Source organism: Schistocerca nitens, chromosome 2, assembly GCF_023898315.1.
Source record: "Schistocerca nitens isolate TAMUIC-IGC-003100 chromosome 2, iqSchNite1.1, whole genome shotgun sequence".
In the NCBI taxonomy this organism is placed as follows: domain Eukaryota; kingdom Metazoa; phylum Arthropoda; class Insecta; order Orthoptera; family Acrididae; genus Schistocerca; species Schistocerca nitens.
The window spans coordinates 793,774,551-793,794,907 of record NC_064615.1 but is presented as its reverse complement, the minus strand read 5'-3'; the positions used below and the strand labels follow the sequence as shown (position 1 = coordinate 793,794,907).

General features: G+C 43.8%; 1 protein-coding gene across 1 annotated transcript in view; it reads right to left on the bottom strand.

The window, feature by feature from the left end:
* The window catches only part of LOC126235338 (cysteine-rich motor neuron 1 protein-like), a 139,856-nt gene that overhangs the window by 71,381 nt on the left and 48,118 nt on the right, over positions 1-20,357 (bottom strand). The window contains exon 5 of the mRNA XM_049944060.1: positions 19,104-19,380. Coding sequence (XP_049800017.1) covers positions 19,104-19,380 — 277 coding nt within the window. The remainder of the gene's footprint in view (positions 1-19,103; positions 19,381-20,357) is intronic.

Sequence of the window (20,357 nt, the reverse complement as noted above, 5' to 3'; positions counted from 1 at the left end):
GTTTCACTAACTTCCGACCGACGACGGCTTTATGCTTAGCCTTGGAAATGGCATCCGTAACAGAAGTGCGTTCCAAGCAGAGATCTGTCATTGAGTTTCTTCTGGTGGTAAATTAGAGCATCGCAGATATTCAGACGTGCTTGCAGAATGTCTATGGAGACATGGCAGTGAACAAAAGCACGATAAGTCGTTGGGCGCGTCGTCTGTCATCATCGCAACAAGTCGCACAAACCTGTACGATATCATGCATGCTGCCGGCCGCACACAACTGTGACTCCACCAATGGTGGAACGTGCGAGAACTCTCATTCGAGATGATCGACTGATCACAATCGAACGCCTCGTTGCTCGGCTGGACGTCTGTGTTGGTAGTGCTGACACACTCGTCCACCCATTGAGGTATTCAAGGCACGTGCCCGCTAGATTCCTCGCACCTAACGGAAGACCATGAAGAGCAACGAAGGACTACCTGTGCGGAATGGCCTGTGCGTTACGAAGCTGAGTGAGACAGTTTTTTGTCGAACATCGTCACGGAGGATGAAACATGGGTTCATCACTGCGAAACAGAAACAAAATGCAATTCATGGAGTGGCCCCACACCACCTCTCCTACGAAGAAAAAGTTCAAAGCTGAAACTAAGCCAGTAAAGTCGTGACGACGGTCTTCTGAGATTCTGAAGGGGTTGATGTCGGCCCTCTTGGAGCAACGGTCAACGCAGAAGTGTACCGTGTTACCCTCAGCAAACTGTAGAAACGACTTCAGTGTGATCGTCACCACAAAAATGCAAACGAACTTCTCCTTCTCCATGACAAAGCAATGCTTCACACACGTCTACGCACCCGAGAGGAGCTCACAAAACTTCATTGGACTGTTCATCCTCATCCAACCTACACCCCGATCTCGCACCTTCCGTTTTCCATCTGCTTGGTCCAATGAAGGATACACTCTGCAGGAAACGTGGATGACGGGGAGATTATTGATGCAGCAAGAGGTTGGTTCCGACGTTGACCAAAAAAGTGGTGCCATGCGGGTATGCAAGCCCTTGCAGTAAGATGGTGTAAGGCCATCGCATTGAATGGATTTTACGTTGAAAAATAGGGTGCTGAAGCCAAAGAAGTGGGGAATAATATGGTGCATTGGAAACCTGAATACAACCAACCAGCTTTCAGAAAAAAATATGTTGTATTACTTACTTAACGACTCTCGTACATAGGTTTAACAAAGGGCAGATTCCGACGTAAAACAAATGTTGCATCCACAGTATACAGAAACAAGAAAACTACATTGATCCTATACACACTGCTTACAGAAAATATATATACGGAGTGAGAGAACATGGATACGTCTCGTTTAATTACTGTGATTATGTTTATACTTAAGAAATAAAGGCGCGAGTATTAACTAGTTATGATGGCAGTCGTAACAGGTGACGGGCGTAATCAAATTCGATAAAAAACGGAGAAGTGAGTATTTATGAGCTGATACATACTATATCAGCTCAGATCTACTTCTAACTTCTTATCATGTTTGATAAGCTTTTTTTCCTTAATTAGATGCAGCGAAAGAGTTATTTGTCTCCGTATCCTATAGATACAGATGTAGCTGCGTTTATGAACATCCCTTGCACGGCACGTCGAATGCAGGTATGTTGTCATTTTTAAGAGCAAAATAATGTTTTGATAGCAGGCACAGTTTCGCGAAGAAGCGCCCCGCCAGCAGCGATTTTGCACAGGAACTGCAGAGCGCCGAACGGGGTCGATAAACGGGGTGGTGGCCGGAGGCGCAGCAATCTCCGACTGCGGTAGGCCGTCGAGTGCCCATTTACGCCGCGCATAATCGATACATCGATGCGAACTGACAGCTCTCTGCGGGCGTCAGCAGATTGGAGCGATTTATCACATCGCCTGGATAGATGCGTGGATTTCTTTTGGATTAAAGCAAGTTTCCGTCAACTGTTTCGTCGTATGCCATAAACAAATCTGCATCGGTCGACCACTGTACTGAATTGCTTTACTTGACGTAAAGCCAATAAATTATAAAAATGCTTCACTGTATTCAAGAAATGGTGTCGTGCAACCCACCAAAAGCTTCGACAAGCAGTTCCGGTCAACCGACTATCTTCCAGTCACGGACGCCCTTACGTCAGGTTAAAGGAAGCTTCATTGACGTCAGCTGCAACTGATAAGAATTATGTACTTGATCTCAAGATACAATGAAACTCGTGACTTTAAGATGGTCGCTTCACATGATGATGGCCTAACTCTAGATAAATTCTTTCCAGACCTGAGTAGAATATCAAGTTTTTTTACTTGTTGGAAAGTGTTATATCTGGTATCATGTAACTCTTAGCGCTTCAGTCGAGTGCTTGAACAGAAGTTGTTATACCAAGAGCACAGATGGGCTGCTAAGGAGCTTGGCGAGATACAGAGATTGGCCTGCTTACGGTAGAATTAGCAGCACACTCACTGCAGGGTTGGAGACCATGCTGGTAATGCCCCTATTACACCTTTAGGACGTCCAGAATCCGACACAAATATAAAGAATATGGTAAATATAGAAATGGTCGTGGAATCGCCACAATAACTTCCAGCTACTTCAATAAACCTTCCAGTGTTACAATTGAAAGCATGGAGCAGTGGAAGAACGAACGATTACACAGTGTAGGAGATATAGTCTCGTTTACAGCCTAGACTAGAGGGGGCAACCTCTGTAGGGAAGCTGGCTATGGTATTCCAGATGGAAATATCCACTGTCAGGGCACGCATGGTGGAGAATTTTTGTAGGCGCTATGAGAGGAGGAGGAGGAGATTTAGTGTTTATCGTCCCGTCGACAACGAGGTCATTAGAGACGGAGCGCAAGCTCGGGTTAGGGAAGGATGGGGAAGGAAATCGGCCGTGCCCTTTCAAAGGATCCATCCCGGCATTTGCCTGAAGCGATTTAGGGAAATCACGGAAAACCTAAATCAGGATGGCCGGAGACGGGATTGAACCGTCGTCCTCCCGAATGCGAGTCCAGTGTGCTAACCACTGCGCCACCTCGCTCGGTGTAGGCGCTATGAAGACTGTAGCATCTACATGTGTTCAGAGAGCCAAGCGGCTCTGATAATCCCATTAGCAACGATCATTTATCGCTGCAAAAGGCCACAAAGCTCTTGTGAGATAATTGGAAAGCAACAGGGTAAACCTGGTGCGGGTCCCACAGGAATCAGGGGCAGTGAACAAGCTGACAGGCTGGCCAGGACAGGACTCCATTTGGACTGGAGCCTGTCCAAACCATCACTAAGGGAAATTCTGTGATCCTGAACTTGAACAGGAAACAAGTTAAACTCATGGTAGGACTAATGACAGCAGTGAGAAAATGGTTCAAACGGCTCTGAGCACTATGGAACTGAGGTCATCAGTCCCCTAGAATTTAAAACTACTTAAACCTAACTAACCTAAGGACATCACACACATCCATGCCCGAGGCAGGATTCGAACCTGCGACCGTAGCGGTCGCGCGGTTCCAGACTGTAGCGCCTAGAACTGCTCGGCCACTCCGGCCGGCCAGCCGTGAGTACCTACTCACGATGGATATAGAGAAAGAAGCGCCTAAGTGAAGCCCGTGTGGTGAGGAATCTCAGGGGGTGAAACCGCAAAATATGCCCTGTTTCGTCGAAGAATTGAACGATCAATAGAACATTCCAAACGACGTTTGCAGAGACTTGGTGGCTATGTTGAAAATTACTGTCGCGTACAGTATTTGTGTCAATGAGCGTAATGCAGCATTCAATAAAAATTACTTGGCCTGCCATGACTACGTGTACCTCGATTTTTTAAGACCCCCTCGTATATGCCCCGATCTCCAGGATCTCACTGGCGGATTTACATCTGCACCAAATTTCGTGGAAGACCTGCTCCTTTAGAGCGCGGCGGATGACTGTGATGAAGTAGAGGGCCCTGCACAGAAAGACAGCAGGAAACCAGACACTCCCACCGCAGCTCACCTCCTGGAGTGTGTGACGTAAGCGCGGATCCGCGCACAAGGCGCGGTCGTCGCCGGCTTTCATTAATCTCGCTCCCGCACCTGATGCTGACAGCGATTAATAGCCGCATAAGGCGCCCTGTTGCCGCTCGCCAGGCAAGCTGCGATCGAGTTTGCAGCTCGACTTCGGTAATTGGCGCGCGCTCAGATGGTGGCTGGCTTGCGTGGGGTAGCTGCCGGCGTGCCGCCGAGTTTCAGCAATTACCGTAATTAACTCGGCCTGCAGGGAGCCCACACACCGCTCTTTGCCCATCTGCGGCTTGTAGTGCGTATCACTCCTCCCTCACGATGCGCACAGATGTCCGGGAAATGTCTGCGCCAGAGGTAGCTGTCAGACTTCCGTCCGCTTATTCTCGTACCAAGAAGTAAGGCAGAGGAACCCGGGTAATTTCCCCGGTGGAAGAAATGCTGTCAGAACAAACAGCCCCTTTAGTGGCCGTTCTGGTTGTTCAACCCTTCCAATACCTGTGGTTTCTGCCTGAAACCACCATTTTATTAATTTTGTTTGAAGCACCAGTACGACTGATGCTATTGCAAGACAGAGACATGTGGTACATTAAGGTACAATACTAATGTAGTGCGCTGTAGTAGTCGCTTGCAGAGTTCAAACTAACAGTATGTGCGGAGATTGTGCTACGTGGTTGTAGGAGATTGTGACGTCTTTTTCACAGTAATCATATTGAAGAGACCATTGAGAGTAAAAAGTAAGTGAATCGTTTATTTCCAAAACAACACTTTTCCACTCCCAGAAAATGAAAAAATATTCTGTAAATAATAATCTAGTTAGCAGAGCTATGGATTTTGTTTTGCTTTATCTCCCGCTGAGTACAAATATTTTTTCGTCTCGTTCATAACTTGAGACTAATACAAAAGCCTACAGTTTTTTTTAAAGTGCTGGAGAAGTGCTGTGCTGCTTCTGAAATAAATGGTAATAACTTAGAAAAAAATCAGTAATAGTCTGTAATGAATTTGGAAACTTTACTTCTTACCACAGAGAAGTTTCAAATTGATAACAGATTAGAGGATCCGTCCTTCCTATATTTCAGGGGTTCTTCGTAACAAAAAAATTACTATTGTTTACGACTCATAAATTTCGACACAGAAAATGTTGTTCGAAATAAAAAGAAAATAGTTTTACGACATTTCTTTTACTATAAAGCTACACTGTTAGAAATTCAGTGACAAAATACACACATCAAAAAACGTTTTGCAGCACCCCAGTTCCCAGAACTCCTGAAGACTATTACGTGTAATATTTACATTGCTCGTTCTATCTGGTCTACTTTGTGGTTTCCTGTTTTCATGTGACTGAAGAAAGTGGATATATTTGTTTCGCTATTTCTGGTGTGTTCTCGACAAATAATTCCGAAATTTCTTCCTGTTTGACTTACATAAAATTTATCGCAATCTTGATATTAGATTTTGTAAATTCCTGAATTTATGTGGACTGGTAATTTTGTTTCCCCTGAGTCTACAACATTAACGATCGAGGTATGAAAGTATAGGTGCCATAAACATACAAGAACGACGCCTGTAAGGTGTTTTGTGTTGTGGTCTTCAGTCCAAAGACTGGCTTGATGTAACTGCCCATACTACTCTATCCTGTGCACGCTTCTTCATATCCGACTAACTACAGCAATCTACATCCTTCTGAATCTGCTTGCTGTGTTCATCTCTTAATCGCCCTCTACGATTTTTACCTCCCAAGCTTCCCTCCATTACCAAATTGGTGATCCCTTGATGCCTCAGAATGTGTTCTACCAACCGATCCCTTCTTTTAGTCACGTTCTGCCACAAGTTTCTCTTCCCCCCAATTATATTCAGTACCTCCTCATTAGTTACGTGATCTACCCATCTAATCATTGGTATTCTTCTGTAGCACCACATTTCAAAAGCTTCTATTCTCTTTTTGTATAAACTGTTTATCATCCAAGTTTCACTTCCATACGTGGCTACACTCCATACGAATACTTGAATACTTTCAGAAAGGAGTTCGTTATACTTCAATCTATACTCGATGCTAACAAATTTCCTTCTTCAGACACGTTTATCTTGCCATTACCAGTCTACATTTTATATCCTCCCTATTTCGACCGTCGTCATTTATTTTGCTTCCCAAATAGAAAAACTCATCTCCTACTTTAAGTGTCTCATTTCCTAATTTAATTCCCTCAGCATCACCTGATTTAATTCGACTGTATTCCATTATCCTCGTTTTGCTTTTGTTGATGTTCATTTTATGTCCTCTTTTCAAGACACTGTCCATTCTGTTCAAATGCTCTTATAAGCCGTTTGCTGTCTCTGACAGAATTACAATGTCTTCGCCAAACCTCAAAGTTTCTATTTCTCCTCCCTTGACTTTAATTCCTTTTTCCAGATTTTTCTTTTGTTTCCTTTACTGCTTGCTCAACATAAAGACTGGATAACATCGAGGATAGGCTACAACCTTGTCTCACTTCTTTCGTAAATTATTGAACAGTGGCAGCACTAATCGATGTTTTATGGAAGTTAAAAACAGCTAGACGCAAGTACTACTATGTAATCACCCAATACTGTCAATTATAATATATAAGAATAGAAACAAGGGTTAACGAAGTCATGTATCATACACAGGCACCTAGAAAAGGACACTGTAGCGAAATAGGCATATCGCAGACCAAACAATGGAGCACTAAGTACTTTAAACATAGCGGTAATTTGGATTTCTTTACTTATAACGTCCAGTGATGATGTTGGCTGGACCACTACCGGCGCGCCTCTCTGATACTCACATTAACATTTGTGTAGAATAGGGCTTTCTGATAGGTACGAAAGATATGAGATTACTACTACGATTCTTTTTTTTTTTTTTTTTTGCTTCATTCTCTCGAGAAAAAAAAACGAAGTCGTATCTGGCTGTGGCTCTGTAAAGAAAAGTGTGCTTATAGTTTTAACATTTGGTTAGATTTATTTTAAACCGACGACAGTGTGATTAGACCGTAAATGTACAAACTATTCAATAATCAAGTTTTCAATCGAAATGGAAAGAATTATGTTGGGAATAGTGTGAAAGCACAACATAGCAAATACACATGTAAGTATAAAGACTGTAGTCTGGATGCCTCAGCGGCTGTTACTGAACTGTTGGAGAAGATACTCTGCAATAGGATAGCACCAACTATCTTGAAACATATTCCTTTAGAACAGGCTGGCTTCAGACCAGACTGCAGTTGCAATGATCAATGCTAGTATTGTCAACTTGCAAGGGCTTCGAAAATCAGAAGAAAACAATGACCACCTTTATGAATTTAACATGAGCATATTATACAGTATGGCGGAAAGGGATCCTTCTAAAGCTCTGAAGAACAATTCTATGTAAAAGAATTGCACAACTACTCAATAACATGCTGTCCAACAAGAAACTCCAATTTCACCTAAATGGTTGAGTAAGCAAGGTGTACAGTTTAAATGACGGACTAACACAATGATCCGTATTGGTCCCCTACTTTTTAAATTTATATTTTCCAACTTACCAAAAACGAGAGAAAGAATATTGATCAATGCTGATGACATAGCATTGGTGACGCAGCCTAACGATTTTAACAACTTCAGAAACGGCTCTCACTCAGGATTTGCGAACTCTACGTGAGGTTTTTTAATGTACGGTGACTCAAAATAAATGAAACAAAGCTTCATCTTCCATCTTCAATCTGAGTAACAGACATGCTGGCTATAAACTGGACCACCCTAAATTGCACACGCACCAAGCACGGAAGATGTCATGGCAAGAGAGGAATCGCTGAAAGTGCCAAATGTGACTGCGGACACCAGCGACAAAAAACACACCACATAGTCACAGAATGTCCTCTATGAAAATATGCTGGAACTCTGTCAAGCATACACAAAGTCTCTGAGGATGCAGTCTCCTGAAAGGGAACTTTAGATATCCAATTAAACTGCTTACAAATATTTAAAGAACTTTCCTTTCTATTACAATCTTAAACTTAGAATATCTATTCTGTTTATAAAAATTACTTTTTTTCTTTTATTTGTAATTCATCCAAGTGTTTTTTAATTCATTTTATTCGCATGGATAATATTATCTTATCAATTTAATCTAAAACTTTCCTTATCACAAATGGATATAATTTATTTTGTCTCTAATTTATGTGTATTGTATTACCGTTAATACCATTGCTGCTCAATGTAAGTAATGTATCCTTGATGCCATACGCAAAAAACTGAAACAGGGAAGGAAGGAAAGAAGAACATATACGGCCAGGTCCCGTCGCCATCCAGGCCAGAGCAGAAACCACAAGAAGCCGCACCCCGCTTATCACAGGGCGTGTTTGGCAGGCGTCGATTTGTGTTTACCTGTAGAGTGAAGGCAGCCGCCGTCCCTCTTGGTGTTCCGGGCCGACGCGGCATCTGGATGTGTGGGCTCAATGCGATAAGTTATAAGCAAAAAGGCAAACAACGCAGGACACGTACTCTTGCGACAGAAAGCCTTTTCATCGGTTGAGACGTCTCGCTGTCCTTTCCATGTTGATACCGGAAACTCTGGTTCACAGAATTCACACGATTTCCAAGAAGGTAATCCTTTCAAGAAGGCAGTACTTCAAGTTGTATAATAAATACGGATACAATAAGCACTTCACTGTCAGATGCTCTTGATCCCGGCTTAGTACTCTGTATGCTGATAATATCATCTGTTACTCTAACTTCCCACTTAATTCTCTATGTTCGCGTGCAATGAAAACATGCTGACGCCGTTAGAATGTAATGTTTTATGTCACTTTCGTATTACCCGTCCATGATACTACTGCACTTGGCCAGCCGTGGTCGTTATCGGAAACACGCGGTGACTTTATAATTAACAAGCGCAATGATGACTAAGGAAAACGCATCGCATTATGACTGGTTTCAAGACAGTTGTGCATATACTTTCAAGTGCTCCTCTTGAAATAACACGATAAAAACTCACAATAAACGGACACAAGCGTCCTCGCTCCCAGGTGCAATACTGTTGTGGTCGACTAATATAAAAGTGGCGCATCGGCAACATGAGACTCACTCGTTGTCTTCGCAAAACAAGGCGTCAGGCAACATAATGGGAACAGCTCAGGAGTGTATTCAAGAATTCTTTTCTCTCGGCTTGCCTTCATTCTTAAAAGGTGCAGACCTTCTATAACGTCAACCTGAATCTTACATCATCCTGACAGAACAGTGTTATTCTGTTGTTTCACAGGAGAGGAAGAAATTTTTCCTTAGTTCAGTTTCCAAAACTAACAATATTGGACGATACAACGAAATAATAAGCAACCAGTTGCATAAAAGAAATTTAACTTCTTTATCGGGTTCGGGCACTTAGTGTCCTTCTTCACGAAGTTGTACCTATCGCATTATTTGCGAGTGTCAACAAAAGATGCATACAGTAAAATCCCATGCTCATGTGGTTCATAGTATCTGTACAAAATTAGTATACTACAAAATTAGTATACTAGTGTCTGTACAAAATTAGTATACTACTTTTGTACAGGCTCTAGGAACTACACGACCATGACATTTTTCTGTCTGCCTCTTATTGTTGGCACTCGCAAATAATGCGACAGGTACAACTTCGTGAAGAAGGACACTAAGTGCCCGAACCCGGTAAAGAAATTAAATTTCCTTTATGCAGCTGGTTGCGTGTTAATATACTAATTTTGTCTGTGCGGCTGGTCCTCGCGGAGGCTCGGGTCCCCCCTCGGACATGGGTGTGGGTGTTTGTCCTTAGGATAATTTAGGTTAAGTAGTGTGTAAGCTTAGGGACTGATGATCTTAGCAGTTAAGTCCCATAAGATTTCACACACATTTGAACTAATTTTCTATAGCCACTATGAACCACAACACGATGGAATTTTGCTGTATGCATCGTATTGTTGACACTTGGTTAATGAGGCGGAAAATACTGAGATATTGTACTATGTTCTGCAAATCTGTAAAACAACACGGTTCCTTATACCGGCACGTAGTCATGAATCATAATGCTAAAATAATACTACCGAGCGTGGTAGCGCCGTGGTTTCGATTTCGATTTCGGCAGGACGATGGATCGTTTAAGACAAATGCTGGGATGGTTCCTTCGAAAGGGGACGGCTGATCACCTTCTCTGTCCGTCCCTAATCCGAGCTTGAGCTCCGTCTCTAACGACTTCGTTGTCGATGGGACGGTAAACACTAAGCTCCCTCCTCCAGTTAATTGCTGTGTCACAGCGTCTGGTGAAACCTAATGCGCATTTAACCGCTACCGGTCATATGATAGTCGTGGGTGGTAACTGCAACAGAAAATCATAGATATCCACATTATCACAAATCTTGTTCTGTATTTTACTTAATAAATGAGCTACGGAGACGTGAATGTCTCTTCGATCATTCTCCAGACTTGTCCTATTTTAGACATTGAAACATCCCCTTAGAAAAATTAATGAATTACTGTGCTGACAAACCTCTTACGTTATTTGATTTTCAAACAGCTGAGCAGAACTGAACGTACTCAGACATTTCTCTCTTTACTTATTCTGATCAACACTAAACTGACACACAATATTTTTAGCGCAACGCAGTCTGACTTTCAATAATCCCTACAAAAGAATGGCCCTGACTAACAATAACCTATACCTTTCATGAATCACTTACCTCACAAAAATCTTCGTTACTCAAACTACTGCAATACAGCGAGCGCCAATACTGCCAGCTAAATAAAAGATTCTAACTACTGAAGGCACTAACTACTGATAGGCATAGTTAGCAAATGAAAGATTTTGATAGAGAACAAACAATGTATTTACCTTAATAATATTCAAAAGTCATCATATATATCAGTTATTGACATATTGTCTTACAAATTTCGTTTTTCTGACGGACATACGTCCAGATCGTCCGCTCTCAAAACTGCCATCCCTCTTCCCGCATCCACCACTGCTGGCCCAACACTACGCGCTGTTCACATCCAACTGCCCAACACTACAATCGCGAATATTCCAACAATGCCAACCATCCACAGAATGCACACAGCCCAGCCAGTGATTTTCATACAGAGCGCTACGTGACTTTACCAACAACATTTAAGACATCATAATTTATCAGCACTCTCGAAGATGAAGCAGATAAATCGAACTGTTCTTTTCTAAAATAAAATAAAAATATATGGGCAAAAAAAATTTAAAGCGTACTGTGAGATGGGAGAAGGGGAAAACCTGCGAGGCTATGTTAATAACATGGCGGCTGTTTTGGAGATTAGCAATTTTCTAATGGAAAAGGGGTCACGTGACATATCAAACATGTGATTGTACGTGAAGAACAATGCTGCCTTTCAGTCGAGCACATTATTATTCCTTTTCCAGTTATAACATATTTCTTCTTTACAAGTGACGTGAAAGCTGATGGCGTTAACAGAAGAATGCATAGAAATCGTCCTCATATCAGGAGAAAGGAGCACCAGTGTTTCTCGCAGAGGACTTCACACAACGCCATCGAGAAGTATCTGACGAAATGATTGCTGAGTATTTCTCACATCTCTCTCTGTGACAGCCGCGTGGGATTAGCCGAGCGGTCTAGGCGCTGCAGTCATAGATTGTGCGGCTGGTCCCGGAGGAGGTTCCAGGCCTCCCTCGGGCATGGGTGTGTGTGGTGACCTTAGCAGTTAAGTCCTACAAGATTTCACACACATTTGAACATTTTTTCCTCTCTGTGACATACTGTGGGGAGCGGTGATGGAACTTTCCGCGAAATTCCACGAAATTGGCCCTGTGACAGGCAAACCGAAAGCTGAGCGATGGGAAACAACTGTGCTGTTTTGGCATCGTTCAGAGGACACTATTCACCGCGTATTGCACAGATCGTGGGTCAGCCGTGGAGCAGCGATGAGACTTTTGTCCACACATAAAAGGCACCATTACAAAATGCCAATTTTATACACTGAAGCGCCAAAGACACTGGTATAGGCATGCGTATTCAAATACAGAGAGATATAAAAGGGAAGAGTACGACGCTGTGGTCGGCAACGCCTGTATAAGACAACGAGATCGCTTACTGCTGCTACAATGGCAGGTTATCAAGATTTAAGTAAGTTTGAACGTGATGTCACAGTCGGCCCACTAGCGATAGGACACAGCATCTCTGAGGTAGCGATGAGGTGGGGTTTTCCCGTACGATCATTTCAGGACTGTACAGCGAATATCAGGAAACCGGCAAAACATCAAATCTCCGACATCGCTGCGGCCGGAAAAAGATACTGCAAGAACGGGAGCAACGACGACTGAAAAGAATCGTTCAACGTGAAAGAAGAGCAACCGTTCTGCAAACTGCTGCAGATTTCAATGCTGGGCCATCAACAAGCGTCAGCGTGCGAACCATTCGACGAACATTATCGATACGGGCTTTCGGAGCCGACGGCCCACTCGTGTGCCCTTGATGAGTGCACGACACAAAGCTTTACGCCTCGCCTGGGCCAATCAATACCGACATTGGACTTTTTATGACTGGAAACATTCTGCCTGGTCGAACGAGTCTCGTTCCAAATTGTATCGAGCGTTTAAGGTATGGAGACAACCTCATGAATCCATGGACCCTGCATGTCAGTAGGGAACTGTCCAAGCTGGTGAGGCTCTGTAATGGTGTGGAGCGTGTGCAGTTGGAGTGATATGGGACCCGTGATAAGTCTAGATACGACTCCGACAGGTGACACGTACGTAAGCATCCTGTCTCAACACCTGCATCCATTCGCGTCCATTCTGCATTCCGACGGACTTGAGCAATACCAGCAGGACGATGCGACACCCCAAACGTCTAGAATTGCTACAGAGTGGCTCCAGTAACACTCTTCCGAGTGTAAACACTTCCGCTGGCCACCAAACTCCCCAGACATGAACATTACTGAGCATATCTGGGATGCCTTGCAACCTGCTGTTCATAGTCTCTTCGGATATATGGACAGCCCTGCAGGATTCATGGTGTCAGTTCCGTTCAGCACTACTCAGACATTAGTCGAGTTCATGCCACGTCGTGTTGCGGCACCTCTGCGTGTTTCACGATATTAGGCAGGTGTACCAGTATCTTTGGCTCTTCAGTGTATATTGGCACGTGGCATATTGTGTTCGCCATACACAGTAGACATTCGGATATGAAGTCACTTCCTGCAGTCCTTCCGCTGTCAAGAATTGCACTACACCTCGCTGCTGCTCTTTCTCTGCCTCCATAGTGATGGCGGACCTACACACGACTTTCTGACCTCACGTCAAGTACGTCTAACAGACAAATGGCACAATTGTGAACGTTTGCGCTGTTCCTTCTTGATTCTCAATAGAGAGAACTTCTACGCACATACCTACCTGCTTTACCAACGCCATGCTGGTTATATGGTCTGTCTTGTTTCCATTTGATTTCCTCTTATATCGATCTCCTCTGGGTATCGTGGGCATACAGAATGCCACAAGATTGTTGTTTGTGCAATCCGTGGTGATTTCTACAGAGAAGACAATCGGTTTGCAGAAAGATCTTAATACGCGAGTATAAAACGTATTCTAAAATTCTACAACAGACTGATATTAGCAATCTAAGCTTATGATATAGTGCTGTATTGTGCGTCTGTTCGACGACCCTTCTTGAAAATGTGAAATCACTGGGAACACCTCGCTTCTCTATTAACATACGAGAGACTGCTGCTAGAAGTGAGGGAAGCTCTTTCGTATATTCTGATTGGAATCGCTTGGGCATCCCATTAGATCCAGTCGCCCGGTTCGCTAGGTTACTTTCGGCAAATGCCGCTACGATTTCTTTGATATGTCCACAGCTGAATTTTTGTCTTGTTCTTGTTCTTTCACCGATGGTTCGTTAAACCACAATTTCCTCCCGCTTTCTTTTAAGGACTCTGGTCTAGCGCCACATACGACGTTTGTGCCATTTTTTTCCTTTCTCTTGTGGAAGCAGCAATTTTATTCACTTTTTATGGTTGGTACAGAGTAAGGCCAAAGTAAGAACATTTTTCCCCTTTTCGTTAGAGCATTTTCATTTCTGGCCTTTGATAGTTTTATTTTTTGAGTGATGAATTTTACTATATTTCCTTAGATATTCGTATTCTTCCGCTCCTTCCATTTCCTTTGTTTCCTTAGAAGCTGTTTACTCCCTCCAGTCACCCCCCACCCCCTCTCCCCTTCATCCTACGCTTTCCGCCTGCGATGCTTTTTACGTGCCATTAACGCTGGGTCCGCAAACTCTTTTTTTTCTCAGCCGAAGTAACAATGGCAGCCAGAAAACTGCTTTCATACATTTTTGAAGTTGCCCACCTCGCGCGCTTTCGCGTTCCACATACCGCAGCGACGCAGGTGGCAGGTGGCAGCACGTGCGCGCAGTGCAGCGCCACTGTCCGGCGAGGCCCCATAACTCGCGGACGCGGGCCGCCGCGGCCGCGGCGCCCAGAACAAACATACATATCTGCGCCCCGCCCCACGCGGACCGCAGGGTAAACAATGCCGGCCTGCCGTATTAAATCTGTCCCAGCGCGCGCTTAAAATTCCCACTGCATTTTTCACAGGAGCAACGTACGCGGCCGAGAAGTATGCCGGCATTCCTGTGTCTGCTTCATTTCTCCGGCCACACGACTGCGGGCTCTACGTACCAACAATGTCCTCCTCCTTGCCTTCTCTTCATCCTCTGCTTTCTTCTGTATTTATTGTTTCTTCTTTTTTTCCCAACGGACGGACATGCTCCGACGATATCCTGTACGTTTCAGCACAAGAGTGTGTATCCAAGAATTCAAAGTACTTCCAACACTAGTAAGTAAATTATGTCGCGCTATGGTCCTATAGGATACCAGGCGACGACCTACCCCTGCTCCATCTTCTGTTACAGTCGTTCTGCAGTGGCGCAGCACGACGAGAACGGTACATAAGCAATACTACAGCATGTCCGTAATTGCAGTGGCGTGGGAATCAGAGGGACGAAGATGAGACGGGCTCACAGTTGTACTGAAGTGGTAAGAACTGCTGCATTCAATATACACTGAAGCGACAAAGAAACTGGTATAGGTATGCGTATTCAAGTATAGAGATACGTAACGTGTCCGGCGCAGTTGTTAGATCGGTTACTGCTGCTACAATGGCAGGTTATCGAGATACAATTAAGTTTTGACGTTCTGTTATACTCGGCGCACGAGCGCACGAGCGATGGACAAGGCATCTCCGAGGTAGCGATGAAGTGTGGATTTTCCCGTACGATCACTTTACGAGTGTACCATGGATATCAGTAATTCGGTAATACATCAAATCTCCGACAACACTGCGGCCGGAAAAAGGATCCTGCAAGAACGGGACCAGTGACGACTAAAGAAATTTGTTCAACGTGACAGAAGTGTAACCCTTCCGCAAATTGCTGCAAATTTCAATGCTGGGCCATCAACAAGTGTCAGCGTGCGAACCATTCAATGAAACATCATCGATATGGGCTTTCGGAGCCGAAGGTCTACTTGTGTACGTTTGATGACAGCATGACACAAAGATTCACGCCTCACCTGGGCCCGTCAACATCGACGTTGGACTATTGATGACTGGAAACATGTTGCCTCGTCTTTTCAAATTGTATCGAACGGATGGATGTGTACTGGTATGGAGACAACCTCATGAATGCATGGAACCTGCGTGTCAGCAGGGGAGTGTTCAAGCTGGTGGAGGCTCTGTAGTGGTGTGGGGCGTGTGCATTTGGAGTGAAGTGTGACCCGTGATACATCTAGATAAAACTCTGACAGGTGACACGTACGTAAGAGCCCTGTCTGATCAGTTGCATCCATTCATTTCCATTGTTCATTACGACAGACTTGGGCAATTCCAGCAGGACAATGCGACACCCCACGCGTCCAGAGTTGCTACAGGGTGGTTCCGGGAACACTCTTCTGAGTTTAAACACTTCCGCTGGCGACCAAACTCCCCATACATGAACACTGTTGAGCATACCTGAGACGCCTTGCAAGGTGCTGTTCAGAAGAGATCTCGGATTTGTGGAGAACCTTGCAGGATTCATAGTGTCAGTTCCCTCTAGCACTACTTCAGACACTAGTCGAGTCCATGCAAAGTCGTGTTGCGGCACTCCTGCTTTCTCGCAGGGGCCCTACTCGATATTAGGCAGGTGTACCAGTTTCTTTGGCTCTTCAGTGTATTTCGAACCATTACACCGCCGTCCAGTGGTTCCCAACATGAGGGTAATTACCGTCTGAGGGGTAAAATGATATTTTCTGAAGGATAAAAACAAAAGAGTTGATTACGTTTCGTCATGAAACTAAATTATTTTTGAAACATCATAACTATAATCACAATTTCATAATACTGTAATACTGATTACCAGTCATTATATTTTTTCAAGCTTTAATGCACAATACAACGTGATGGAGGATACAGCTTGTGAAAGAAATGTATCATGTTCCTCACACAGCCCACCCATCATACACATACTTTGTACCATGCATCTACGAATGTAAAAATGAGTGACACACATCACATAAGATTAAATATCTCATTAAAATATCTTATACAAGTTGTAGGTGCTTCACACAATCGACCAGAAATTGCTTTTCTATTCACTTCGAACAGAATTAATTGACAGCACAACAGTAGTTATGTGATGGCCTACACAATATTACAGGGCGTTTCAAGTAGCATGACCTATATGAAAACTCAAAATTTATTGATAAAAACATACTACAAACATGGGATATATTGCAGAATACAAAATCTTAAAGTTTTAGCTATGCTGTTACAAATGCTCTGTATCTATCAGCACCAGCACGAAGAACATCTAGACGACAGCTAAATTCGTCATAAACTTTACACAATGTATCTGCTTTTGGCGGCTGTTATTGTGTTCTTCACTACTTCTATGCCACAAGGTAAATGCTAGGTGAGCACACTTTCCTTCAGTATCCCTACAAGAAAAAATCGCATGGCGTCGTGTTTGGCGATCTTGTAGGCCAAAAATGTAGAGTATTGTTTGGGGTCCCTTGCGCCCTATCCAGCGACGAGGCAAAGTATCACTGAGAAACAGGCGTACGTTGTTGTGCCAGTATGGTGGAGCTCCATCCTGCTGGAAAATGGAGTCATCAAGAGTCGAGCAGACTTTCGTGGACTTCGCTCAAATGTTTGGCGAATTCTTTCCATCTTGTTATCAGAAGTGCGATGTCGATCTGGACTGTCACCTTTGCACAAGCATCCTGTCTCTTTAGATTGGCACTACCAACGACGAATGTTTTTGGGTGCAGGCGGATCAGTGCCAAAACGCCGACGAAAAGCACTGTGGACCGAAATCACTGACTCACTCTTTACAAGCTGCAGCATAGAAAACGCCTTCTGTTGAGCGGACGCTCTCTTACTTCTGACTGATCATAAACAGAGAAGACGCACTGAGTGACATCTAGCGGCGATATTTTGGAACTACAGGCAACGCCCATTCAAACAACATGTAGTTGCACTGCACCTCCTATGTTTTGTAATTATTACCGTGCACAATAAGGTCATTCTTTTTTAAACACCCTGTATCATTATTCTTCTTTCGTTTCACCCTCTTTGGTGTACGCTGGATCAATCATTTCTTTATGCGTTGTTCTTTTCTTAGGGCCCAGTATGTCTTCATTCTTTTTGATCTTCTTTTCTTCTCTTCTTCCGAGAAGAAGGATTTGGACTTTAGTGTAGATTTGTCTTGGAACCTTATGTTTTCATCTTTAGTAATTAATTTAGCTGTTCGATCAATAAGTGAATTTTCTTAAATCTTTAATTCCACTAGGTCTTTCTCAGTTTCTTTAAAGCAGTTGGGTTTCGTTTTGCGGCTACAGAAAAAGTCAAAGATTTGTTTAGTTAATCTGTTGGAATTCATTCTCAGAAGATGACCATAAAAATTTATCCTCCTTTTTCGCATAGTATCTGAAAGTTTTTCAATTTTCTTGTAGAGTGTTTCATTTTTGATGTATTTAATCTTATTTTCTTGAAATTTTGGTCCTATGATTTTTCTTAAAATTTTTCTTTTCTTTAGCTCAAGTTTCTCCATTTGGCCTTTGAAATTCATGTTTAGTGTTTTTGCTGCATACAGTGCTTCTGGCTTAATCACTGTCTTGTAATGTGTAATTTTGGACCTACATGAAAGGGATTTTTTGTTGTATGTATTTTTTGTTGGTTGGAAGGCCATTTCAAGTTTATTTTTTCTGGATTCCTTTGCTTTGCTTTCCCCAGCATTCCAACTAATCCATTCTCCGAGATATTTGAACTATTTCAATCTTTTGTTCTTGTACTTTGAGGTATTTACATGAGTGCTTGATGTTTGTCAATATCTTAGTTTTTTCAAAGGAGATGTGAAGACCTATTTTAGCTGCTTGTTTCTTTAGTTCAAGGATTTGCTCCCGTGCTTCCTCCATTGTTTCAGCAAACAGGGCCATATCATCTGTATCATTATTATTATTATTATTATTAGTAGTAGTAGTAGTAATAATAGTGCAGTGGCCTAACAAAAAGCATTGGCAGCCTGAAGTTCTTCAGTTTCTGCTAGTTCAGAGGCAAGCAGTCCAGCAATCAAGTGATATACGAACAAAGAGTATAGATCACGCAGTATACAATAACCTGTTGGATTTTGAGTAGCGATGCAGGGTATGTATGATGCAAGTGTCGCTAGGGAGAGGAGTGATGTAGAGGAACCATGTTTTGTAACAATTGCCTATGTTCAATGTGGATCGTTAGCTTTAGCTCTTAAGCTAGGCACTTTAGAACCCGTGTTTTCTTCGAATGATCGTCTCTGTTATATCCCTGAGTATTGGCCATTGCTGCTAGCACACCCTGTATACGGTTGAACGCTCATGAGAACTATTTGGAAAGAATTGTATGAGTAAGACTTGCGCTGTTTGCCGCGGTAATTGACAAACAGTAGGAGTTAGTAACACAATTGACAAACAGTAGGAGTTAGTAACACTGCTGCATCTGACTGTGAGCTTCTCCAAGTTCTCGATAAGCCACCATAAAGAGGAGCCGGCGGCAGCCAAGTTTGAAGCAGTGTAACCGTTACGGGGAGGCGCAATCAGCCATAAACACGCACCTTGCGAGGCGGCGGGCACGTTCCGGCCACTAATAACATCTCCTGGAGAGGCGCTCTGAATGGACGGACGTGCCGCCGATAGGACGGCCCGTGGGCTGCAGGCCCCCGGCTGTACACAGAGTAGTTTGACGAGCGCGGCCCGGCCTGGAGAACGGCTTCCGGCTGGAAACTCGTTAACTCGTCTCCCGGAGAGGCTTAACTCGATCAGCTCCTCTCCTGACCGGGTCGTCCACTGATGGATCCACACCGACCACGCGGGGGATGCTTTCCACATGAGCTACAAGAGGATCAGAACCGCAAGATATCACTCGAGGCAGCAGGAAAGCTTCTCGAAAGTAATGCTGCCTATCGGATCGTTCTCAATTACGAAGGCACCAAGAGCGAAATACACTAACCTGACAAAGAAAGTGAAGCACACAGAAGAAATAGGCGGACGTCAGTGTAACTTCGTACTTCAACACACCATCGGCGGGTACGTAAATTAATAAGTTGCAGTCCTCTATGAGAAGAACAGCCAACTGTGTGCATTAGCGTTGTTTGTGTTTAGAGTTGTTACCAGGTCTGATAGGGCACGTGAGGGGCGTGAACAGTGTCACTTGTTGAGTGATCGCTATGAAGGACACACAGCTTTATCAGCACCTGTTAGAAACTCCTGGAAGAATAAAACTGTGTGCAGGACCGAGATCTCGGAACCCTTGGCTTTTCAAGGGCAAATTTAAGAGTTTGACAAGCGGCGCTTCTTGGGTCTCCTTTTGGCTTGTGGTCGAATGGCGTAACTTGTTTTCCCTCGGCACGACAGCATCTACCAGAACGACACGGAATATTTCACACAGCTGGTAGTGTACGTGCGTGGTTCGAAGATCACCAGGATGAGTTTGCCGTACTTCCTTAGCCGCCAGACTCCCTGGATTGAAGCCCAATCGAGAATCTGTGGGCCCACCACTATCGGGACGTTCGCGCCGTGGATTCTCATCCTAGACACCTGGCCACGGCAGTTGGAGTCGGCATGGCGCCACATCCTTCCAGAACCTCAATGACTCTTCCGCATGGAACACGCCTATCTCACCACTGACTACTAGTGTTAGATGCATACGGTTGCCTGAAGATGATGTAACAACGTCGAAAGTAGTTGCCAATAAAACCAACACCTTAATACAGCTGGAGGAATTTCGTCATTTTTTAACATATATTATACTAGCTGACGTCATCCGTTTCAATTATGGACATACGAAGATCAATGTGTCTCTTTCTGCA